Source organism: Brachycentrus maculatus, unplaced genomic scaffold (assembly GCF_059751285.1).
Source record: "Brachycentrus maculatus isolate JH-2025_06_01 unplaced genomic scaffold, ASM5975128v1 h1tg000117l, whole genome shotgun sequence".
Classification (NCBI taxonomy): Eukaryota; Metazoa; Arthropoda; class Insecta; order Trichoptera; family Brachycentridae; genus Brachycentrus; species Brachycentrus maculatus.
The window spans coordinates 2,168,215-2,194,984 of NW_028280870.1; the positions used below are offsets into that span (position 1 = coordinate 2,168,215).

At 35.0% G+C, this 26,770-nt stretch overlaps 2 protein-coding genes and 2 long non-coding RNA genes across 4 annotated transcripts; 2 read left to right on the top strand and 2 right to left on the bottom strand.

Annotated features, from left to right (window-relative positions):
- Positions 1-939: 939 nt before the first annotated feature.
- Snx17 (sorting nexin 17) lies at positions 940-13,906 on the bottom strand. Its single transcript, XM_088259373.1, has 8 exons — positions 13,531-13,906; positions 10,046-10,238; positions 8,995-9,349; positions 6,455-6,617; positions 5,519-5,725; positions 4,595-4,756; positions 3,786-3,959; positions 940-2,250 (listed from the first exon to the last, which is right to left on the bottom strand). Exons 1-8 carry the CDS (start codon positions 13,588-13,590, stop codon positions 2,104-2,106), a joined length of 1,461 nt encoding a protein of 486 aa, XP_088115499.1. The 5' UTR covers positions 13,591-13,906; the 3' UTR covers positions 940-2,103.
- Positions 13,907-14,057: 151 nt separating this feature from the next.
- LOC148309834 (uncharacterized) lies at positions 14,058-15,360 on the top strand. The gene is made up of 2 exons (XR_015837470.1): positions 14,058-14,362; positions 14,492-15,360. It is a non-coding gene; the product is annotated as an uncharacterized LOC148309834 (long non-coding RNA).
- A 4,819-nt stretch (positions 15,361-20,179) lies between these two features.
- On the bottom strand, positions 20,180-21,624 carry LOC148309835 (uncharacterized). Its single transcript, XR_015837482.1, has 2 exons — positions 21,178-21,624; positions 20,180-21,048 (listed from the first exon to the last, which is right to left on the bottom strand). It is a non-coding gene; the product is annotated as an uncharacterized LOC148309835 (long non-coding RNA).
- A 265-nt stretch (positions 21,625-21,889) lies between these two features.
- On the top strand, positions 21,890-25,863 carry LOC148309836 (proteasomal ATPase-associated factor 1-like). Its single transcript, XM_088259462.1, has 6 exons — positions 21,890-22,096; positions 22,180-22,493; positions 22,956-23,172; positions 24,168-24,300; positions 24,388-24,552; positions 25,375-25,863. The coding sequence occupies exons 1-6, from the start codon at positions 22,035-22,037 to the stop codon at positions 25,663-25,665; spliced, it is 1,182 nt and encodes a 393-aa protein (XP_088115588.1). The 5' UTR covers positions 21,890-22,034; the 3' UTR covers positions 25,666-25,863.
- Positions 25,864-26,770: the final 907 nt, after the last annotated feature.

A 26,770-nucleotide genomic window follows, 5' to 3' on the forward strand; every position in this document is an offset into this window, starting at 1 on the left:
AAAAAGCTCTTTCCTGAAAAACAAATACAAATACATATGTACTTATTTTTAAATTGACATGAATTTGTATTCATAAATAACCTTTAAAACAAAAACATTTGAAGCTTGTAATATTTTGTAAAACTTCATCTTAATCAGAATTTCTTTTGAATAAAAATTCAAACAAAACAGTTTAAACACATGACTAATCTATGCTTGATGATACAAGAAATCTTCTATGCTGATATTAAAACAAATGACGTACATACACTGAGCTCCCTTTTGACACATTTTTTAAAAACACAATGCAAAAAATAATTCAACATAATTTGTCAACAAGTATCAGTATTAGTTTTGAATTTTCGAAATCCGTCTTTTTTATGCGGTATTGCGTGGAACACATCTACCATATAAAATACATGTGAGTTCAGTGTACATGTGAATTTCCTTCATAGACGTCTATTGTGGTCTAAATCAAAACGCAATTCCATATGATATCAACAGCCAGGAAAAGGGTATCTAAATACATTACGTTAATTCAGGGATTTGACAGAAGGATGAAAAATATAGTTATCTGTATAGATTTTATTATAAAAGGAATTATATTTTATAATTAAGTGATTTATTCTCTTTATTATTTACATTAAATAAAAGTATAATATTACGGGTAACATCAAATCAATTTAGGAAATTCATTTCCATTTGGAAATATGTAAAACTAAGAGTTAACTTTAGAAGTGTTACTTGTTTAAAACTTAATATTAAAGTCATGTGTTAAAATATCATACTCATTATTATATACAATACAATACTCGTACTACATCCATATATTCTTATAGCCTGACCGCCATCCGAAGATTTGAGACACATTTAAAAGAAAACATAAAGAATTAGTCGAGATTATCTCTAGAGAAATATTAAGAAATTAATATAGCATATTTTAAGGTGTCGTGTTTTTAAAAAAATATATCAAAAATCATTACATATATAGGACAGTCAGACTATACTAACAATAACAAAAAAAAACTTAGCATTAGGTATAAAATTATTTTTGTTTAACAATAATTAAAATATACATTATTCATTACTTGATCACTTAATTGACATTATTATTTTGCGAAGATTGCACAAAAAAATGCATTTACAAACCGAGCATAGAATAGAACAGAATAACAAGAATTATTTGGAAAATAAAGAACAATATCTTTTGCAATCAGTACAATAACAAATGTGTGAATAATGTGCGGGTACTTTAAAAAAAAAATGCACATATTAAAGTCCATTTCAAAGAAAAACGTAAATAATGGAATTTATGGTTTTCATTAGTGATCAAAGGGTAGGTTTAACCATAGAGGGTTAATGGGTTAAAAGTCTTATAAATTGGAATGGACTTTAATTCATTATTTAAATTTTCGTTTGCGATGCCATTAATTTTAACATATGTATTACAACATGTTCTACAAATGACATCGCATAAAAAAAACCACCTAAAACACAAATTGTACACAAACTGTAAATTTAAAAAATATAGGATATTTTACAAGACACTATGAATACGGAAGATTCGAAGACTTTGTGGAGTAATACGAAAGGGATATAAAACATTAGAAAAAAATTAGGAATAATTTATATTGCATTTAATACAAGCAGGGACAAACCTGGGGAATCCCGGCTCATCTGGCTCATGTGCCAAGCTTTCATTCAAACCCTTATCCGCACCCCAATGGTGCATAGGGCACTGCATCATATAAACGCAGTGTTATCTCGATCGTTAACACATGAAGGAAAGGTGATCAGCCCTCCGCTTCAGGTACCAGTCCAGGATGAATAAATATTATAGTGAAAAAATTTCACCCTCCCTGGGAATCGAACCCGGGACCTCCCGTACGGTAGCCGAGCGTGCTGACCATTACACTACGGAGGCGGACACCAAAAGCCAAGCTTACATGTGCAAAAATATGCTTTTAGATATTATGAAGGAAAAAACTTTTTTTCTTCTCACCCTGGATAATGGAGACTGTACTGCACTTTTGTACTGAGTTAAAAATAAAAATTTAAATGCATGGTAATATGTGTTCAAAATATTGTTATATTGTAGAGAGCTCACATCAGGAAACATTGAGTCTACAGATCGTCATCCCCGATTCCCTCAAATGCGTCATTCTCGACACAGTCTCGGCCCGACTTGAAGGAAACACTTGCAAATTTCTCGGATAGCCGTCTGATGGAGAAGGACTCTTTGGGAGTAGTAACTGAACTCGAATCTCCATTCTGAAAGAATATTAATATATAAATATTGATTCCTCCTCATGGCAAGTATTGCGCTACAGTATTGTATTGTATTCACCCAACAATGGCAAACTTAACACATTGTTTTATTAATTGATTCGGCAGTCACTTTGTGGTAAAATCTATCCATTTTTAATTAATGTTTTACTTAGTAAATACCACTATTTCTTAATACGGTGTTTGAAAATGATGCGGAATGCATCGAAACACGTGTCACAGTAGATTTTAAGAAATAGTGGTATTTACTAAGTAAAACATTAATTAAAAATAACACATTGCTGTTGGGCGGTTTTTTCATCAACCTCGACCCTAATTAGTATACTAATTAGGGTCATATACTAATCACAAGTAACCGCAAACCATGTACAATGTTTTTGGTATCTTTTGCGCTCTACCAAAAGGAAATAGAATGCTTATAAGCGTCTCCACTTTCTACCAACAGTATGTAAATACAATTTTAAGCATTTCCCGCAAACAATGTGTTAAGAAGCTGTAAATGATTCGAAACAGGGCAGTGAGAATAATACTTAACAAGATTGAAGAAATGAGAAGGGCTCGATTCGATTGAAATAAAAAAGATACTTTTTAATAGATTTATATTATCCACTGACACTTCGTGATGGAATTGCATTTTTAATATATTGTTAGATTAAAACCAATATTTTTAGCTTTTCCACTTTATTTTTATTTGACCAGTGACCGGGTTTCGTCGTTACCGACATCATCAGACTGGTAGACATCAGACCAGTCTGATGATGTCGGTAACGACGAAACCCGGTCGCTGGTCAAATAAAAATAAAATGGAAAAGCTAAAAATATTGGTTTTAATCTAATAATATATTAAAAAAGATACTGTTTATAATGTCCTCATACTCATACAAAAAAAACATATATCAAAACTTCGTCTTCATCTATGTTGAGATGTTAATATGAGCGGACAAACCCAGATTTGTGAACAAAGATTTGGACACACTCAAAATATAGTGGATGTATAATAAACTTAAAATAAAAAATAAAAACATATGGTGTTGGAAAATGTTGCGGAATGCATTGAAACACGTGTCACAATAGATTTTAAGAAACAGTGATATTTACCGAGTAAAATTAAAATTAAAAATTGACAGGTATTACCACAAAGTGACTGCCGAATCAATTTATGAAACATAAAATCCTTTGTAAGGAAATAAAGAGCCTACTTATTTCCTTTTAACTGTACTCATCTCATTTGAAACATTTGTGGGTTGACTGACTTTTGTATAACACTGTCCATGCAGTTATTCTGACTTTAATGGTGGGGAGTGACCGGAGCATTTCGTCATAACGTAACATTCGCGGCGAGCATCCGACTTCGGATGGAGCATTCGGAACGCTGTACTGACTACACGAATACTCGCATCGCAACGTGTTACGTTACAACGAATTGACTCCGGTCAGTCCCCACCATAAGATGACAAAAATATGTATAGACTCGTTAATTATAGTTGGAATCGACGCGTAAAGTGAACTTAATGACTCACCCCGGAGCTCAGAGTGTCAGTGGAGGATGAGGGAGTGATGAGCTGGCTGGAGCCGTCTCTGCGCAGGTACGTGAGACTGTTCCTCTTGAATGTCCCTCTGTAGATGGTGCTGCGTTGACCGCTCCCCAGCAGTCCGCCATAGTTCTTCTGCCGCATCAGCTCATCCACAATAGACTGAATATAAATAAAAAAAATTAAAAAATAATACTGCAGCAACATACATGACCTCAAAGGATTCGGAAATATTAACGGTAGTTTATCGTACATAAGTTAGCAAGAGTATGGGCGTGCTACTTTGAATGCCCAACCCATTGGTGCTATACTCCTGTTTCTTCATTTAACTATCAAGCTTCTTCTATGCAGGGGTAGGCTGAGAAGACAGAACACCACACCAATCTGTTTTTGCAAACAATCTTCGCCTCTTTTGATTATTCCGACTCCACCCCTAACTATTTGAAGTACTTGATCATGTCAAGCTTTCTTCGATTTTCCTCTATTTTCAATTACATTCGCTTTGTATATTTATTATACCATTCTTTTCTCACTCATTCGTTCCATATGTCCAGACCAGCTCAACATACCTTTCTTAATTTTATTGATAAAGCTTTTCAATCATTCCTTATTTCACCATTTGAACATCTACCATACATTGTTTTTCCTTACGTGCATCTTGTTAGCTGACCACTTTCGAGTATTTGAAATACTTGCTCAAGTTTTCTTCGGTGTTTCTTTGCTTCTACAAGTTATGGAAGTCGAAAAAACAAAACATTTCACTACTAAATACAAAACTGTTTATGATTTGTACTTACTTGAAGACAGACACTCATGAACATTGCTCTGTCGCTAAGGATGGTCACCCACTGCAGCTTATCCTTATTCATGAGGTACTCGAAGGATAATTCTAGCTGCGGATTGGGGACATCGCCACCATTCTGCGAATGTCCATTTTGTGTCGGAGGTGTGTCTTCATTCTACGATAAAACAAACACATCATACACATTTCACCAAACACTAAATGTAAAAGAAAATGTAATGAAAAACAATAAGATAGTAGTAAAAAATTATAAAACACCATTTTCGTAACATACTACCGCAAGGATGGTAATGATGATGGTGGATAATGAGAGATAAAAAAGTCATCAATTAGTCTTGGAGCGTCGAGTTGTGTTTGGGGGGAAAAAGAGGAGTCAACATATTATTGCTCCTTCTTTTCTTCTTTTTTGGTCTTCTTGGGCCGGAGAGTGGCCAAGATGTTAGGCAATACGCCTCCCTGAGCGATGCTTATGCAGGAGAGCATTGAAAGTTGTCCCACCGCATTCTTGGATCTGATACAGAAGCATCTAGGCTTCTTGACAGACCCTCTCTTGCAAAGCAATTTTTTTCTTTTATGAATTTAATTGCTAAAATTATAGAAAATGTGAAACAATATTGTATCCTGATTTTACTGTGAATTTACATTTAAAAGCTTTCAATGTCCCTGTCGCTGTCAATCTAAATAAATACAAGTTTGTAAAAGGACCACTAAGTTTCTAAAAGTGCCCCAGTGTAGGCAGTGAAAGGGATTAGTAGAGAGCAGCTTGTTGAGCTCCTCGTAATTGTGTATGACCAACTGCAGATGGCGAGGGGTGATGCTGGTCTTCCTGCTGTCATTGGTGACGTTGCCGGCCAACTCCAACGCCTCGGTAGCCAGGTGGGTTTATTAGATAATTAGGAAGTAAAAGAATGGTGCTCACCCCGCGCAGAGTGGTGATCCTCCAGCAGCGCATGCGCGTGACCTTGAAGCACGCCTCCCGCCGGTCGGGCGTGAGCAGCGTGAGGCCGGAGGAGGCGAGCAGAGCGCGCGCCGTACCGTCGGCCACTCCGCCCGTGCCCCACTCGGCCCGGCACGTGCCGCTCATCACGCACCCGTAGTGGCGCTGCCCGCGCGCCAGCTCTATGTACTGAAACACAACGAACAGAGCTCTTGGATAATAGGATCTTTTCTCAAATTGACACCAATATTGGATCTTTTGTATCTTTATTATATTATATATAATTTTTTAAATAAATATTTTTGGTTTAAATATTAAAAACAAAAACACTTGTTTAAGAACAGTTTATAATTGTCACAACTAATTTCTAAAACTACAGATGAACAGGTGAAAATACAATAAAAAACAGTTTGTATTTTCACCTGTTGATGAGAACATTTGTAGTTCTGGAAACTAGTCATGTTTACATTAATAAACTCAAAACGTGATACAGGTGTTCTATTTTTTTATTTAGTTCATCATCTTATTCCACAAGGTATTCCAAATTCATAAATAACAAAATTTTTAACATTTTAAGTGTGTCCAAATGCTTGTTCAGATATCTAGGTTTTCTCTATTTGGGAGTTATTTTTACATTTCAAGTCATAAGCCCTGTAAATACCCAGACTTCAATATTCTTCATCATCTATGTTGATATGTTGAAAAAAAAAGTGCTCTTATTTTCAAACATATATTTTAATTTTACACAATTTTTGTAGGGTTAAGTGGGCCGTTATTAACAATTGGAATCAAGTTGCGATAGAATGGGCTCAAACCCGGAAAATCAGACTCATAATCCGTGACACTAACCACGGGACTGCAACCCGATTTTACAAGGGACAATGAGATTATAACAAAACCTCTTACTCCGCAGCTTACCTCCCGTTTCTGATTTTTATCCTCTAGTCTCCTCAGGCGATCTTGGATGTTGGGAGGAGCACTTATCCAGCCGGCGTGGACTTCGGCCACCGTCTGGTGGAACAGTAGCTCCAGAGCCACGCTGTCCACCAGGAGCTCCATGTCGTAGGACGGATCCCAATACCTGAATGCCAATTTAAATTAATATATTCAAACGTCAAACCATGTAATGTGTCGCCTACTTTTAAAATCCGCCAGATCCATGTAAGTCGATTTTACAAAAAATACAAATTCTCCGGGTAACATTTATGTTTCAAAGATTCGTCTATCATTAGATAAAATATTATGGAATAGAGAATTTTCCCATTTTTTTCAGTATTTAAAAAAAACACGAGACACAAACCGATAATGACGTCATCTTAATTTTTGACTTATCCCCGCTCTATGATTGGCCGATATGGGTCAGAAGGCAAGTTTCATGAATATAGGGGAGTTTGAAATACAACGCTGTTTTTAAGTATTTTTTAGCAGGGTTTTCAAGTTATTTATTGATTCGGCGTTTAATTTGTAGAACTCAATTTTAATTTATGTATTAATTTTTACTATGAGTCTACTAAGTTGTTGGTTTTCAAGTATTTCAATATTTTAAACAATAAAACCCGCAATTGGCATTTCGATAGAGTATCTATTATAAAATATTATAAAATTGGATCTGGCGGATTTCGGAAGTAGGCGACACAAATATCTATCTACAGGAATATAGATCTATCACATTTATACAAACTAAGATGGAAATCTGAGCATCCTAGCACTTAGGACCTGGAATTTATCACTTTACAACCTCGAGAAACGTTCACCATTCTGTCCATTATTGAACATCTATCTTCTTCTTCTCCTGTACATATCACTCGAGAGTAATGGTCCTTGTTTTGGGTAGCTCTAAACAGAGCCTCGACTGATTCCTGTCCAATCTCATATATTTCGGAGCCAGGAGATCTGTCATCTGCCCATATATGTGCAGTGTAGGTTTCCTTTCTTTTTTGACATCTCATCAAAGATGAAAAAGAATATGGAAGTCTGGGCATTTACCGGGCTGACAACCGTCATAGGCTGGTTTAAGTGATCACTTTACACACGTGTAACATTTACCAATTTTACCCATTATTGACAACCACCATACTCAAATTCTTGGATATTTTATAAATATATGAACCAATTTAAAATAATTTTTCTTGAATCACTAGAACGTCACTAGAGACATCTATTGGTGAGATGCCCAGACTTCCACTCTCTTCTTCATCTTTGGTGAGATGTCAAAAAATAAAATGAGAATAACTCCTATAATTGGAGATAATCCAGATTTGTGAACAAGTATTTGGACACACTCAAAATGTTGTAGGTTTCCTTTCATATGCTCGTTAGCAAATATACATCTTTAAAAAATTAAAGCAATATAGACACCTTCAATAATGGGTAGGATGGTGAGTATTTCAGAATTTACACAAGTGTATAAAAATGTCTGGTCGTAAGCCCTGGGATGCTTAGACTTCCATCTTCTTTCGTATAAAAAATGATAGATCTTCATCTCTAGTTGAGACACCTATAATATTGATATATTATTCAAATAATCCAGTGTCTGGTGTATGAATAAATAATAAAAATGTTAATGAATTATAATGTAAGTTAGATAAATAGAGGACGTAAATATCAATCAACTTGACATTTAAGTAAGGTCACAATTGATTGCTTTCATAAAGAATGCAATATAAATATTTTTGAACTGATAAAAAGAACATTAATTTAGAATGGGTAAATAACTAATCTACAAAAATTATAAATTATCAATGTAGACTAGCTTCTAAACAATGACATGATTTATATGAAATAACAACTAAATTTACGTTTTTTTTTTTAAATATACAACATGCAATATTTTGGTAATATGAAGAAGGTTGATTCTTTCATACTAAAATAATGAAAGGAAATTTGTGCAATTTCAAATGAATAATATCAATAATAATAAATTTGGATACTTTATATGGCGCCATTTTCATAAAATACTAATTCAAGAGCGCCCAAATAAATTAATGTTAGAATAAATAAATTTGTAAGTTTCAATTTTTATTTTACTGTATCTATCTTTATTCAATTGTTTATTTCAAATTTTTTAAGTAAAACATTAATTTTTATAGAGACTCAACTGTTTAACTGATTTGGAAATCACTATGTCGCAATATCTATCCATTTTATTATTTAACATTTACTTCACCACTGATACTTAAACTATATTGTGATGTGTTTCAAAATTGTCGCAATAAAGTTCAGTGGTATTTTTTACTAAAAAAAAAGAGACGGATAACGGAACCTATAAGGAGGAAGTAGTAGTATAATTTTTTAAAGAGACAGATATTACCACAAAATGACTGCTGAATTTATATGTTGAGATTTCAATCAAAATTACAGATTATGTTTGGTGGCCATTACAATAATTAAAAAAAGAAAATCATGTTGGATGTGAAAGCAAAACAAATAATGACAGTGATGAGTAAAAATAAACGTACCCTTTTCTTAAAACTATTTTGTGATGCGGCCTAAGCGCCTTTTGTGATATGTATGGTGATTCAAAGTCTTCCAGTTTCTTTATCACTATTATCTCGTCATCTATTGTATTCGCTTGCAATAAGAACAAGGAGAAGTATTTGACGAGGTCGGCGGGCAAGTGCAGCTGCTGGCAAGCCCTCTCCAGGACCTGGTCCGACCTCTCCGTGGACAGCGCGTTGAGGGGCACCCGACACCCGTTCATGAGGAACACGTCCAGGGGCACTTCGCGGCGCACTTCGCCGTGAGTCTCCTGCTGCGCCGACAGCAGGAACCCAATCACCAAGTCACAATTAGCCAACACCGTATTCTGTCCGACTGCAAATAAAATACCATAAGGTCAGATTTACATTGAGTCAGTAAGTGACTTCAAACACAAGGCAAGTCAGTGCTGACTCGGTATTGCTATTGTGTAAATTGATTTTTACATCAGTACAGTGCTGTCGCGTCAGTGCTGACTTCACATTTTGTAAAAAAAAGCAAAAATTTACTTACTACAAAATAAATGTTTTAAATATTAAAAATAGGAATAATAATGTTCAAACATGACTACTCTATTCAGAATGAATGATAAAGAAGAAATCTTTCCATTTTTAATTTGAGTTTAATGTACTTGGTGAATACCACTATTATTAGAGATCTATCAAGACACGTGTTTCGATGCATTCCGCATCATTTTGTGTTTGAAACAACAGATTTTTAAAAATAGTAGTTTACCAAGTAAAACTTGAATTAAAAATGGATTGCCATTACCACAAAATGACTGCCAAAACAAAAATGAAAGAAATCTTTCACAAGTAGTTGCGCCAATGTATATCTTTGATAGAAAGGCATTTGAGTGGTGTTGTCATCAGGTCAACTGTAGGCACAGTTGACTTAATGATGGAATAACTGTCTTTTCCATCAGAATAACCATTCCATGTCCTAATGTTTCTAAGTCTTGAAGTAGTGTTTTAAGTGGTATAACACAAAGTGAACAATGAATGATAAGAAGAGTGTTTGAGTGGTACTCACCTAACTGAACATATTTCTCGAGTAGGCCCCGCCGTTCCTCGAGTTGCGAGTTGGTGAGCGGAAGGATCTTCTTGGGAGGGAAGTGGGGCAGCTTGAGCGCCGGGTACTGCTGCTTGAGCTGCTCGTGCAGACTGTGGAGCTGCTTGTAGCGCACGGTGCAGTGGAACACGCCATTTATGTGGATGTTGTAGCCCTAAAAACATCTCTATGTATAATTGTTGAAACTAGACACATTTTAGTAGGCCGATTCTCAAAACAGACGTAAAGAATGAACAATATTAATATTTAATTTTTATTTTTCTATTTATATATTTTTCAAACCCTTATCCGCACTCCAATGGTGCATAGGGCACTGCATCATATAAACACAGTGTTATCTTGATCATTAACACATGAAGGAATGGTTATCAGCCCTCTGCTTCAGGTACCAATCCAGGGTAATATTGAATAAATATTAGAGGGAAAAAATCACTTATATTTATTTGACCCCCCCTGGGAATCGAACCCGAGACTTCCAGAACGGTAGCCGAGTGTGCTGACCATTACACAACAGACAATATATATATATATATATATATATATATATATATATATATATATATATATATATATATATATATACATATATATATATATATATATCTTGCGTAAAAAGGTTGATACCGAAAAACAGGAAAATATATGTATGAGACTGACAGGAAATAGGAAATCATAAGATTATATCATGTAGGAAGCTCCGCTGACAGATACTTTGAATAAAATCAGCTATTGTTAAAATGCGCATATTGTAACGAGGTGATATCTAACTTTAGACTTGAATAATATGGTATTTAGAGATCTTTTTGGAAGGAAATACCTCATATATATTTGGATTTATAATTGGTTATTCTAATATAATGGTTAGGTTAGATTTGGTTATTTTTGTCCGCCTCCGTGGTGTAATGGTCAGCGTGTTTAGCTACCGTGCTGGAGGTCCCGGGTTTGATTCCCAGGGGGAGGTGAAAATAAATATTAGTGATTTTACACTGTAATATTTATTTAATATTACCCTGGACTGGTTCCTGAAGCGCAAGAGTGATCACCTTGCCTTCATGCAAGTAATGATCAAGATAATACTGCGTAAATTTGATGCAGTGCCCTATGCACCATTGGGTGCGGATAAGGGTTATAAGTAAGTAAAAAAAAAGTTCTTGAATGTTTTTTGCAGATACTTTGTGGCACATTTGTAAAATAAAACTACATTGTTTTGAACCACTTTTTATTGACAACAACCTAGTCATCATTAGGGTTAACAACGTACGGATGACATGGCTGAACACCACCATGAATTTTGTATCTACCTATATCCATTATCCAATCATTAATACAGTTAATTGTGTAGATTAAGGAATCGTTCAGATTACTGTGTATTTGAAGAAAAATGAGAAAAAAGGGAAATTTCGGTTTATGAAAATCATTTTTATTTTTAAAAAATTTACATTTTTATTTTACCTTCAAGAAATCAGGTATTTTCTTTTGAACCAATGAACCTAACTGATGTTCAAGGGCTAAATCACGCATTCATCTCAAAACCATCTATTTCTCAGTGTTCTGGAGGCTTCTCAGCCCAGAAAGCTTTCACGGCTACAGAAGGTGGAATTTTTGAAACCGGCATCAGCTAAATCATTCGGATTACAGTGCGTTTCGGATAACGGAGCGTTCGGATTAGCGAGCTGGCACAGCAGCTCTTTTATAAATAGTTCCGTAATGTAATGATTTTGTTATCATTTTCTTGTTTAGTTACTTCACGGTTACTATTTTATTTTTTATAATATTTTTCTCAATTTTCTAACCATTTTTCTATCCTAAAATTATTATAAACAACTTTTCACCACATTCAATATTTCATATTGTATATTCATGCCTGTGTGGGATTTTATTTTTGTTTTATAATATCCATAAAAAAATGCATGTATCATAGAATGATGACAAGAGATATATATGAGGAAGTGATGTGAAATTGTGAAAACCAAAACAGGAACCTCAAAATACAGTATAAAGTATATTATGACTTAATCAGGGCAGGAACATGTAGTCATCCAATTTGTATGACTAATACAATCACCTCTACCAATATTTAGTGTAACAGTCATTCCTTTATGCGTTACTATAGATTTAATATATTACGAAATGAAGTAATTAATCACGAGTTTCAATAATTTTTAATGCAAACATTGACGAGCTCATTTTTCTAAGAAGACATCTGTATCAACTAAGACAGATAGTGGTGATAAAATATAAAAAATAGCAGATTTTTGCATAGTTTACAAGAAAGGTCATTTACAACCTCGTAGTATAGTAGCTAGCGCATGTGTCTACCATGTTGGAGTCTTCGAGTTTGATTCCCAAGGGGTCAAAAATAATATTGAGACCATACTGTACTGAAAAAGGTGACCACATAAAACCATATAATATTCACAAATGCTTATGCCATATTTTAATGGCTAAAAACTGGCGAGTTTTGTAAATCTGTATCCCGAATCCCGATAGAATAATCTAAATTAATTCTATGACAATAAGTATTAAAATAAAATACTTGTATATGATCACTTTTTGAGTTTATTAATGTAAACACGACTGGTGTCGAGAACTATGAATGTTCTCTTCAACATGGAAGAGGGTTAGAGGAAGCAAGAAGAGAGAAGTATCTTAAGAAAGTAAATTTAAGTGTTTTTGCTGGGAATCACGCATTTCAAGTGAGATTATATCGACAAAATCGAGTCAACCATTTTTGGAAGAGTGATTTGTCTCGAAGAAATAAACTAGGATTTGGACAACCAGTAATTTAACTATTTATTTTTAAATTTCAGTAGGCAATTAAAATTAATTCATTTCGAAAATACATAAAATGGGAAAAATATGACATTCATAGGTCATTTTCTTCCGAATATGACCAATAATTCAATACGATAAACTGAAAATAAAGTATCTTCTTATTGATACAGAGTATCACATATCTGCTGTTATAAAAAAGATATGAGCAGAATGCTAAAAAACTTTATTTCTTAATATGATAATACATTTAAAATATTCTGTACACAAAACATATACATAAAATTGATAAGAAAGTATAAGAAGGGTGTGACTGAAAAAAAGTTTTGTGAAAAGTTTTATTTAATCTACAAGTTGGGGTCAATTTTTTTTGTGTAAATAAGGTAGGTTACTTTGACACTCGTAGAATAGTTATTTAAGGAGATAAATGATTTATCGTTAAACTATAGAAAGCGAAATCAACAGCATAAAAACATAGGGAAAGTTATCGAAACAAATAACAATCGGTGTATACAGAATAATTCCTTCGTACTAAGAGTACGATTAGCATTATTGTAATGAGATATTGATGTGAATTCATTACCATATAGGAAAGACAGATAATAAACACATCTGCTCAATACGACGAGAGTCAAACAGATAAGAGAGCGCTTAATTGTAAACAAAATAATCACCATATAACTCGATCCATTGTCACCGTCAAACTCTTGGGTATCCGGAATTGAAAAATGCATTTTAATGTGTGTAATCTTGTAATGTTCATCACTCAACTGTGACCTTCACTATGTTGTTAGTATCACTTTGATTATTGCAAATTAAACCCGATACCCCGCCGATTAATTAATACCGTCGCCTCTTTTGACATGCACTTCACTTTCTCGTATACACTGACAGATCCATAGAAAATAATAATATAAATCGCAAGCTTAGAATATATGAATCTTGACGTCAAAACTCCATAATTCACATTTTTTTGCGATTTTCCAAGAAAAAGAAATGGCGCACTATAAAATACGCGTTATCTCTTTCTCACAATAAAATGCGATATCCATACTTTATGCTGGTCACTCACGACGAGGAAAATAGTAGATTTTGTTACATTTTCTCTGGTTTTGTAACGTTCAAGTACGAAATTTGGAAAGACGAAAGATTTCACTGCCAACCTGGCGATATGACGCGAAATCATTAGTATATAATGTTTGTATATAAGCTTCGTTCGAGTCTGGCCGGGCGGCCGTTATGAATTCATTGCACAAACTAATTTATATAATTCATTGTAAACAATAAATGACAAGCCGGGTGATCTCGTGTTGAAAATAACTATTATATATTGGAAATGTGAGTACTTCATTATTGGTAAGGCGTTTCCTCTCATTCCGCCGTTTGCTAAACAGCTGTCAAACAAATTACGCAAGAAATTTGTCTCGACTGCTGCTCAAATAAGCGCTAATTAGAAGAAATATGTATTCTATAACCTCCGGAATGACCCCATCAACAGCATTGCAGGTAATCAACTGTTTTTGTTGTTGTTTTTCATGCCTGAAAAACTGTGCAATCTTCTTTGTGTGAAATGTCATTTTGACAGTCCGTTGACAGCGAGTCTGTTTTTATTATTGTTTTTATGTTATATTTTAGGTAAAGTACGGACAACCGGCATAGTTACAAGCACATTTATTGTCATATAATGTTATTTATTGCACTATATGCATATAAAATAAGATTCAACAAACACAAAAGATGTCATTCAAAAAATAGCTACAGCACGTGGCGTATAGATTTTGAAATGGTTTTCCAGTTTTACTTATACAGTTACAAATGTCAATTTACTAGTGGGTGCAATGCTTGCCCATGTTTTGTTCACAAAGAAATAGGTATGGATGATAATTAATAAATAATATTGGATATATGATGTAAGAAGACCAGCCCGACGAAGCTTGCAATCGCAAAACCGGACTGGACTCTTTTGCTGACAAATTTCCAGCCCCCATCTGTGCTCCACGAGTAGTTTTATGATGAGGTTGGAACTCTTCATATCAACCCCTCCGAGAAGCCTGCCACTGTATACCTTATAAGACCATCTTAGTGTATACCGGTGTCTGATATCCTCATCATCGGAGATCGCTCAGTGGGTCGTAATGCTAGCAATTATTTTTCAAACATAAAAACTAATTCTGTAACTTTGTTACCTTTTCAGACTCTTGCAACTATTGGCAAATGACTTGTCGCGGCAGAAGGGTTCCATTTCCCCCATTGTGTTGGCGCTTTGGACAGTTTCATTTCCTAGCGCTGGATCAGAATATATAAACTACAGAGGACGATTCGGCATTGTTTTATTTGGATGTGTAGCCAGTAATTACTGTTTTAGTGTTTGCAGATATGTATAGGCAGATAGATGATATAACCATGAAACGTGTGTTATTGCACAATTTTCTTGGGAGTTATTCATCGTGACTAATATATATGTATACTCTCCCCCCTGAAAATAAACATATTATGCTCTTAAATATGTTTTTATTTTGTTCATTAATGACCGAGATCCTTGAAAAGTATCATCCTATCCCGCTCTCTGTGATCTTACAACATTGACCTTAATTTTTTACAGAAATGCAATCTAAAGTAACTAACTGACCATCACGCCGCTTCCGCAGGGATAGGCAGAGAGAATAGAACACCACACCACGCTACTCTTGTCTTTGTACACATTCTTCTTTACGCATCCCCTCACACATCCTCCTCCCAACCCTTCTCCGCACCCCAAAGGTGCATAGGGCACTGCATTATATAGAAGCAGTGTTATCTTGATCGTTAAATACACGAAGGAAAGGTGATCAGCCTTTCGCTTCAGGTACCAGTCCAGGGTCATATTAAATATATATTTGACTGAAAAATCAATAATATTTATTGCGACCCTCTTGGGAATCAAACCCGGGACCTCCAGCATGGTAGCCTAGAGCGCTAACCGCTACACTATGGAGGCGGACCTCATACATACCCGCCGATTATTCGGATTCCTGAATTGACCACTTTCAATTATTTTAAATACTTGATCATGCCAAGTTTTGCCCGGTCATCCTCTGCTCATGTTCCCAACAAGATTCGCCTCATAAATTTCTTTTACAATCCTTTCTTCGCTCGTTCGTTTAGATCTTTTATAACTAACTAACTAACCATCACGCCGCTTCAGGCAGAGAGAATAGAACGCCACACCACTCTGTCTTTGCAAACATTCTTCGCCTCTTCCACGTTCATGCATCTCCTCATACATACCCGCCGATTACTACGACTCCTAACCTGACCACTTTCAAGTATTTGGCATACCTGATCGTGCCATGTTTTTCTTGGTCTTTCTCGGCATAAATTTGTTTTACCGTTCTTTCCTCACTCATTCGTTCCACATGTCCAAACCATCTCAACGCACCTTTCTTAATTTTATTGATAATGGTTATCTCCGCTTTGCATTCCTTCCTTATTTCACTATTCGAACATCTATCATACATCGTTTTGTCGCACATTCTTCTGAGAGATTGCATTTCGACTGCACTCAGTCTACTTTCATCCTTCTTTTGCCAACTCCATGTTTTACTTCCATACATTAGAGTTGGAACCAGGACTCCGTTGTGCACTGCCAGTTTAGCTTCCGCTGATAGGCTTTTATTTGCCATAACTGATATTATTAGAGGGTATTTCTTTTTCATCGAGAATTTTAATGACTTCCTTTAATCTGACTCTATCGAATGCTTTAGTAAGACCTACAAAGCAGAGGTAAGCTGTCTTATTGAACTCTATTGCTTTTTTAACTAATTTGTCTAACAACAAATGTGTTGAACTTATTTACGTCCGAGTTCACTCGGTTTCTCAGCGTCACATATTTAGCATATTCTTCTGGTGACGGTGAGCTTCTGTATTTCAGATGGCTTTTCTTCGGCGAGTTCCTTGACTTCATCAGTAAACCATTTTATCAATAATGATTATCTCAGCCTTGCATTCTTTCCTTCTTTCACCATTCGAACATCTATCATACATCTTTTTGCCTCACATACAAATAAAACTAACTAACCATCACGCCGCTTCGCCGCAGGGGTAGGCAGAGAGAATCGAACGCCACACCACTCTGTCTTTGCAAACATTCTTTGCCTCTTCTACATTCATGCATCTCCTCATACATACCCGACGATTATTACGACTCTTGACCCGGCCGCTTTCAAGTATTTGACATACCTGATTGTGCCAAGTTTTCCTCGGTCGTCCTCTGCTTCTTTTTCCAACTACATTCGCTCCATAAATTTGTTTAACCGTTCTTTCTTCACTCATACGCTCCACATGTCCAAACCATCTCAACACACCTTTCTTAATTAATAATGTAATAAATAATAAATAATATATATAAATAATAAATAATGTATGTAAAAATAAAAATAATAGATCAACCTGGCTGAACGGTGATAATATGCGTGAATAGCCTATAAATAAAAAAAAGACATTCATAATAACAGCAATGGGGGCGCGAGATAGAGACAGGCATGAATATAGAAAGAGGTAGAAAGACATTCGCCGGAGCTAGCGGTTGAGTTCGGCTTCGTCCACAGAACCAAAGATCAATTAACGAACATCTATTTACTTATATTTCTTCTTTTTTTATGGCTATTCACCCTTCTAGCCAGTGCGAGTTATTTTTTATTTATATATTATTATTTTACACTTTTTACAATTTAAAAAAGATAAATGTTTGAGTTTTTATTATTTACAAAAAAAAACTTCAATTTCATACTATTTCTGTGAGCCTGAGCGGCTCATTATTAGAAAGTGGTATGAAATTGTGGTAAAGTCACTGACTCACAAAGCCGGCGAATTGCCGGCTTTGTGAGTCAGTGACAAATTGACATTCTGATTCTGGAGAAGGGTGATTGATGCAGGGGACAGAAGACGATTGAAAGCACGCGTGGAGAAGAATCATTAAAGATATCATGAAATACATTTAAAAAATAAAAAATATAAATTATACATTTGTGGGTTACAATAGTACATGTAGGAAGGCTCAATATATAAATACATAGAAATAGTATGAAATTGAAGTTTTTTTTTGTAAATAATAAAAACTCAAACATTTATCTTTTTTAAATTGTAAAAAGTGTAAAATAATAATATATAAATAAAAAATAACTCGCACTGGCTAGAAGGGTGAATAGCCATAAAAAAAGAAGAAATATAAGTAAATAGATGTTCGTTAATTGATCTTTGGTTCTGTGGACGAAGCCGAACTCAACCGCTAGCTCCGGCGAATGTCTTTCTACCTCTTTCTATATTCATGCCTGTCTCTATCTCGCGCCCCCATTGCTGTTATTATGAATGTCTTTTTTTTATTTATAGGCTATTCACGCATATTATCACCGTTCAGCCAGGTTGATCTATTATTTTTATTTTTACATACATTATTTATTATTTATATATATTATTTATTATTTATTACATTATTAATTAAGAAAGGTGTGTTGAGATGGTTTGGACATGTGGAGCGTATGAGTGAAGAAAGAACGGTTAAACAAATTTATGGAGCGAATGTAGTTGGAAAAAGAAGCAGAGGACGACCGAGGAAAACTTGGCACAATCAGGTATGTCAAATACTTGAAAGCGGCCGGGTCAAGAGTCGTAATAATCGTCGGGTATGTATGAGGAGATGCATGAATGTAGAAGAGGCAAAGAATGTTTGCAAAGACAGAGTGGTGTGGCGTTCGATTCTCTCTGCCTACCCCTGCGGCGAAGCGGCGTGATGGTTAGTTAGTTTTATTTGTATGTGAGGCAAAAAGATGTATGATAGATGTTCGAATGGTGAAAGAAGGAAAGAATGCAAGGCTGAGATAATCATTATTGATAAAATGGTTTACTGATGAAGTCAAGGAACTCGCCGAAGAAAAGCCATCTGAAATACAGAAGCTCACCGTCACCAGAAGAATATGCTAAATATGTGACGCTGAGAAACCGAGTGAACTCGGACGTAAATAAGTTCAACACATTTGTTGTTAGACAAATTAGTTAAAAAAGCAATAGAGTTCAATAAGACAGCTTACCTCTGCTTTGTAGGTCTTACTAAAGCATTCGATAGAGTCAGATTAAAGGAAGTCATTAAAATTCTCGATGAAAAAGAAATACCCTCTAATAATATCAGTTATGGCAAATAAAAGCCTATCAGCGGAAGCTAAACTGGCAGTGCACAACGGAGTCCTGGTTCCAACTCTAATGTATGGAAGTAAAACATGGAGTTGGCAAAAGAAGGATGAAAGTAGACTGAGTGCAGTCGAAATGCAATCTCTCAGAAGAATGTGCGACAAAACGATGTATGATAGATGTTCGAATAGTGAAATAAGGAAGGAATGCAAAGCGGAGATAACCATTATCAATAAAATTAAGAAAGGTGCGTTGAGATGGTTTGGACATGTGGAACGAATGAGTGAGGAAAGAACGGTAAAACAAATTTATGCCGAGAAAGACCAAGAAAAACATGGCACGATCAGGTATGCCAAATACTTGAAAGTGGTCAGGTTAGGAGTCGTAGTAATCGGCGGGTATGTATGAGGAGATGCATGAACGTGGAAGAGGCGAAGAATGTTTGCAAAGACAGAGTGGTGTGGCGTTCTATTCTCTCTGCCTGAAGCGGCGTGATGGTTAGTTAGTTAGTTATAAAAGATCTAAACGAACGAGCGAAGAAAGGATTGTAAAAGAAATTTATGAGGCGAATCTTGTTGGGAACATGAGCAGAGGATGACCGGGCAAAACTTGGCATGATCAAGTATTTAAAATAATTGAAAGTGGTCAATTCAGGAATCCGAATAATCGGCGGGTATGTATGAGGTCCGCCTCCATAGTGTAGCGGTTAGCGCTCTAGGCTACCATGCTGGAGGTCCCGGGTTTGATTCCCAAGAGGGTCGCAATAAATATTATTGATTTTTCAGTCAAATATATATTTAATATGACCCTGGACTGGTACCTGAAGCGAAAGGCTGATCACCTTTCCTTCGTGTATTTAACGATCAAGATAACACTGCTTCTATATAATGCAGTGCCCTATGCACCTTTGGGGTGCGGAGAAGGGTTGGGAGGAGGATGTGTGAGGGGATGCGTAAAGAAGAATGTGTACAAAGACAAGAGTAGCGTGGTGTGGTGTTCTATTCTCTCTGCCTATCCCTGCGGAAGCGGCGTGATGGTCAGTTAGTTACTTTAGATTGCATTTCTGTAAAAAATTAAGGTCAATGTTGTAAGATCACAGAGAGCGGGATAGGATGATACTTTTCAAGGATCTCGGTCATTAATGAACAAAATAAAAACATATTTAAGAGCATAATATGTTTATTTTCAGGGGGGAGAGTATACATATATATTAGTCACGATGAATAACTCCCAAGAAAATTGTGCAATAACACACGTTTCATGGTTATATCATCTATCTGCCTATACATATCTGCAAACACTAAAACAGTAATTACTGGCTACACATCCAAATAAAACAATGCCGAATCGTCCTCTGTAGTTTATATATTCTGATCCAGCGCTAGGAAATGAAACTGTCCAAAGCGCCAACACAATGGGGGAAATGGAACCCTTCTGCCGCGACAAGTCATTTGCCAATAGTTGCAAGAGTCTGAAAAGGTAACAAAGTTACAGAATTAGTTTTTATGTTTGAAAAATAATTGCTAGCATTACGACCCACTGAGCGATCTCCGATGATGAGGATATCAGACACCGGTATACACTAAGATGGTCTTATAAGGTATACAGTGGCAGGCTTCTCGGAGGGGTTGATATGAAGAGTTCCAACCTCATCATAAAACTACTCGTGGAGCACAGATGGGGGCTGGAAATTTGTCAGCAAAAGAGTCCAGTCCGGTTTTGCGATTGCAAGCTTCGTCGGGCTGGTCTTCTTACATCATATATCCAATATTATTTATTAATTATCATCCATACCTATTTCTTTGTGAACAAAACATGGGCAAGCATTGCACCCACTAGTAAATTGACATTTGTAACTGTATAAGTAAAACTGGAAAACCATTTCAAAATCTATACGCCACGTGCTGTAGCTATTTTTTGAATGACATCTTTTGTGTTTGTTGAATCTTATTTTATATGCATATAGTGCAATAAATAACATTATATGACAATAAATGTGCTTGTAACTATGCCGGTTGTCCGTACTTTACCTAAAATATAACATAAAAACAATAATAAAAACAGACTCGCTGTCAACGGACTGTCAAAATGACATTTCACACAAAGAAGATTGCACAGTTTTTCAGGCATGAAAAACAACAACAAAAACAGTTGATTACCTGCAATGCTGTTGATGGGGTCATTCCGGAGGTTATAGAATACATATTTCTTCTAATTAGCGCTTATTTGAGCAGCAGTCGAGACAAATTTCTTGCGTAATTTGTTTGACAGCTGTTTAGCAAACGGCGGAATGAGAGGAAACGCCTTACCAATAATGAAGTACTCACATTTCCAATATATAATAGTTATTTTCAACACGAGATCACCCGGCTTGTCATTTATTGTTTACAATGAATTATATAAATTAGTTTGTGCAATGAATTCATAACGGCCGCCCGGCCAGACTCGAACGAAGCTTATATACAAACATTATATACTAATGATTTCGCGTCATATCGCCAGGTTGGCAGTGAAATCTTTTGTCTTTCCAAATTTCGTACTTGAACGTTAAAAAACCAGAGAAAATGTAACAAAATCTACTATTTTCCTCGTCGTGAGTGACCAGCATTACAGATTATTTATACGGGATTTGCTTGATCTCTTTCTATCTTGGCTCGTTTGTGTTGGAGAGATAAAGATAGGTTCTATATTGCTTCTTCATAAACTCTCGAGCTAAGCTTAGAGTGCCTAAACCGATCCACGACCGAGCATATAATAACGTGCCCCATTCACGAAACAAACATTTTCCATGTGGAATTTTTCCTATAGTATATTTCTGTATCATTTTCCTGTGGCATCACCGGAAATACGCATTGTGCAATTTTTATCTTCAGCAATAAAAATATCTGCGGTTTGCAAATGTCATTTTTGTTAGGATGACATTAAGTTATTTTTTGTTTATGTGAAAAAAAACTTAAATTCAATTGCACAATTTTTCTAAATTATTCGTGAACATTGTAAAAAAGATTGCTCAGATATGACGCAAATTCACAATTATCCCGTAGTTTATGTTCAAAGTGACTGGAATGAAACTCTTAGGTTATGATATTAAACTGTTGATATTCAAATATATTAATTGTAATTCAAAATATTTTTAAATAAATAATTTCGTAATATTTCAGACTGCCCAATTCAGAAGCGTGGATATCTGTAAAATACAGAAACCACCCGAGCGTCCACGGGAAGATAAAGTCATCCTTAACCTCTGATAATAAACCAAAGTTATCAATATGTCCAGAATTCTCCGTATTAAATCAGACATCCAATATGATGGTTATAAAGCATATAGAAAGCGAGCTGGTGACAGCCTTCGTGGCTCCTATGAAGTCTTACAAAGTACACAACAAAGCTGTCCACTCCGTATCTGCGGCTGAAAATGCTCTAGTTATTTCTTCATCGGAAGATGACAAAATTATAGTCTGGGATAGCAGAACAGGTAAGAAAAATAAACGACAAATACCGGGAGTATGGTACGATTCCCATCACTACAATGTTGCCAGATATAGATAGATTTCCGCGGCATCGAATAAATGTCCATTTTTTAATCATAGGCTGGATATTTTTATTTGGAGTATACGACACACCAAAATTTTAAAGACAATTTTTTAAAGAAAAAAGTGTGTCTTATAGTCCGTAAAATACTGTAGACAAGTTCCAAAAATTATAGTGACATCATGGGGAGAATGCTGATTGTTACACAGTGTATAAAGTGATCACTTAAACCAGGTGATGACTGGTAAACCTTGTAAATGCCTAGACTTCCATATTCTCTCTCGAGTTGATGCCTTAGAACAATCTACTGATTATCTAGGTTTCTAATATTGATGGTCCAATCATAATGAAACGATTCCACTAACAGTTTCCTACGCATCTCTCTGTATTTGATTATTATTTTCAGGTAGTGAGAATCTGGTTTTACAGGGCCACGGAGGTCCGGCATACAAATGCAGGTTCTTCCCTTCAGGGACTGTAGTTCTAACTGCGGGAGCTGATGGTTCTCTCAAGGTCTGGTCTGCGGAAAATGGAGCCAATCCGGTGACCCTCGCCGGGCATTCCATGGCAGTCACGGACTCCGCAATCATAGACAGGGGAAGAAACGTTCTTTCTGTTAGCAAGTAAGTTAGTTTTATCTAAAGGAACAATTATTTAAAGTAATAAAGCACCGACAATATATGTAGCTTTTTACCACACAGACTAGCCTGACAATGTTTGTGACAACGAAACACGGTCGCTGGTAAAATAAATGAAGTGGAGAAAGGTATGTAGTAAGTGTTCCATTATTTTTGTAAAATTCAGTTCCATCAAGAAATTTCAGTATAGAAATATTATAAGAACTGTGTATTATTAGTCCTAGACCTACATAGGTTCACTTACAAGGGAAGGGAGAAAAATATGTTTGTATTATTTACAAACTTGTATATTACTTTTCCTTTTTTGACAGGGCGGTATGTACACCGAGAGCTGTGTATTACAGTTGTTTAATTTTTTATTCCCTCTTTTTCTCCTTCATCCATCATTCTATAACATCATCAACCTGTAAAAATGATATAAACATAAGCTTTAGATATCGTACTACAACAATGTTTAAGATTTAGTAAAATGAAGTGTTTGTAAATGTTAAAGTTACATTGAGTTGGATTATAAAATTATAACAAAGTTATTTAGTCAGTTTAAGATGCAGATTATACTGATGTTAATGATATGTATTCTTTTCCGGCAATACATTGTAAATAATAATAATACATAGGTAATGATCATTTTGTTTAAGCGACCCAAGGACACTTTGACGATTGCTTCAAAGTATATGGTTTTTCCAGATCATGTTTATAATTACTTATTTTGAGCGAAACAAAATGATGTTAACCCAATTTTCCGATTATGGTGTTTTTTCCGAGAAAGATGATATGTATATCTTCATCTTCTTTAGTTAGGACTGTGACCTGTTATTCTTGGAGTCTGCTCCCTGGAGGTGGAAGACCAGCTGTCTTTCCATCGGTTAGGTCGTCTTCCTGGGGTCTGTTACCTCGTATACTGCTGTCTGTTGCTATTCTCCCGCTCGATCCAAACTTGCACTTCCCATTCTTAATATGTATATGTATCTTATTTTTAGAGATGGGAAAGTCAAACTTTGGGATGTCGGAGAAGCTAAATGCTTAGCGGATATTTTGTCGACCGATGGTATGATCAACTGTTGTTCCGTCGTTTCCACTCCAAATGAACAAAGTGTTGAAAATCCTAGAGAAGTAAGTGGCATCTTCAAACCTAAAGACTTTTTCCTTGAAAATAAGTTTTTTCGTATGAATAATAAAAAATGTATAATATTCTTTCAGGTTGCCACCAGCGATAAATTAGCTATAGTCGGTTGTGAAAATGGATCGGTTTATTGCGCCCATATTGCGATGAGGGAACTGATTTTTATGGTCAAAATGGAATCTGCTGTTAATTGTTGTACCCCCTTAGGTAACAATGTTTTACTAGGCTGTGAAAATGGAAAGGTAAACAATATAATGATGCCCATATTTTTAATATTAAAAAAAGGAATAACCTGCAAAGCCGTTACTTTTTAAAGGCTTGTCCCCAGGTGGATAGTAAGGATAGGGAAGGTAAATGTGAAAAACATATCACATACTCCCAGACCAATTAAAAATAAATCTTTCTAAAATCTATTTTGCAATTGGTGGGAATTAAACTCCCAACACCAATTTTGCAGTTGAGCGTCTACCCAACTACATCACGGCGTCTGTCTATGTTACTTATAATTAGTATACAACCACTGATTAAGATTTAAAATCTACCGGTTTTCAGACAAAATGATAATAATAAGAATTTAGATAATTTTTAAAGCACCATTTATGTAAAATACTACCAGTTTTTTAATCGGGATAGTTAAGATTCAGGTTTTTTCACAATTGATGTTCAACTATGTGTTTATGGCACTAATCAGTAGTCCACACCTTACTAATAATGCATGTGATTAATATTTTGCGAATGTGTAAGTGTGTGAATGGTGATAGTTTCTAGACGAATAGATGGGTATGTCTTAAAACCGGTAAACTAAAATCTCGGTATGTAAGTGGTTATATACTAACCTAACTAGCATTTTGTTAAAATATTTGACCACTGTGTAAATGCTTAAAATATTTAAATAATTAATAAATCTCCTTTTTTAAATCCAACCTAAACTCAACCTTACCTAACCTAAGCGACTAAAACTTTTTTGGTTTGGTTAAGTTATATATATTTTTTTTCACCTCTATTCTCAATCTTTTGTTTTTATGAATTAAATCTTGGTTGACAATCCATAATTTTTTTTTCAGATTGTACTTATTTCATCCGAAAATGGATCCATCTTACAAGAGTGGTGGGAGTCCGGAAGTCCTGTGATAAGTTTGGAAGGGGTATCGACTAGCAAGTTCATATCTGGCCGTCAAGATGGGGCCTGCATTCTCCAGTCATTAGAGCACTCCGGTGTGCGTGTTCAGTTAACAGGATCTGACTGCGATCCCATACGAAATATTTCTTTCAATGGAAGATGGGTATTCACTGGCTGCCGAGACTGCTACGTTCGAAAATATGATTTCAATCAACTCGCTGTACATTTCAAATAATGAAATTATTAAAATAAAAAACTTCATGGATACTCTGTGGATTGCGCCTTGATGATTGTAAATTAATTAAATTTTTTATGTGTACTATGTGATAAGCTGACTTCAAATATTTTGATCCTCAGATAATTGATAAGTGCATTTATACATTAAAAAAATTTTCTTGCACTAAAAAAGTCACAATAAATAATAAAAAATAAATATTAGTGTACTTTCATTATAATAGTCCTGATTTGTTTTTTTTTATGGGAGTTATGAAACGCTTTTTATTTATTTATTTTAATTTTTGGGATTTACTCAGCTTGTAGCTTGTAGCTTGTATTTACTACATAAATAAATGTAAGAAAAAAAGTTTGATTGACAATGATAAAAGCCAATGAAATAATTTCACATATTGCTCACTCCTTTCAACAACGTCATATATCAAAAATTGTCAATTTTCAGTTGTGCATGTTTTTGGAATGCCCAGAAAATGTACTATATCTCAGCAAAAGCAGCATATATATGACTTAATACTTACCCGCTATGGGGCAGAAAGTGTTGTTTTTGCATTTTGAAGAAAAGATATTGATTATTTTTTTTTAAAATACACTTCAGGTTTTTAAAACATTCAGGTTTTACCTAAAAAGATCTGTTGCACAGTGAAAAGTTCAATAAGTGGCTTTATATTTATTTTTAATACGTTTTATTATATTTTTAAACTTCAAAAACGATCTCCAGAAAAATGAAGTTTTTTTATTCATATATGACGTTGAAAGGAGTGAGTGATATATGTTTTGAATACTGTGGTATATTAAGAGATAAAAAAGAGAAGAGAGGGTGGGTGTGTGTATGTGTGTGTGAGGTTGGGAGTAAAAGGGTAAGGGTATGGTATAAAATGGAATATGCAGGAAGAAAAAGGAGAGGAGAGGAATTAATGAGAGATTGGTTAAAGGATTTGTTCTTCATAACAAGATTATACTAAGAATGAATTTATATTTATATGCATATATAAATATAAATATAAAATTTAGGGAGATACATTAAGAAAATATACAAGTCACATAAATAAATAAGAAATCGAAACTATTAAAGTGGACATTGAGATAAAAAGAAACACTGTAAAACA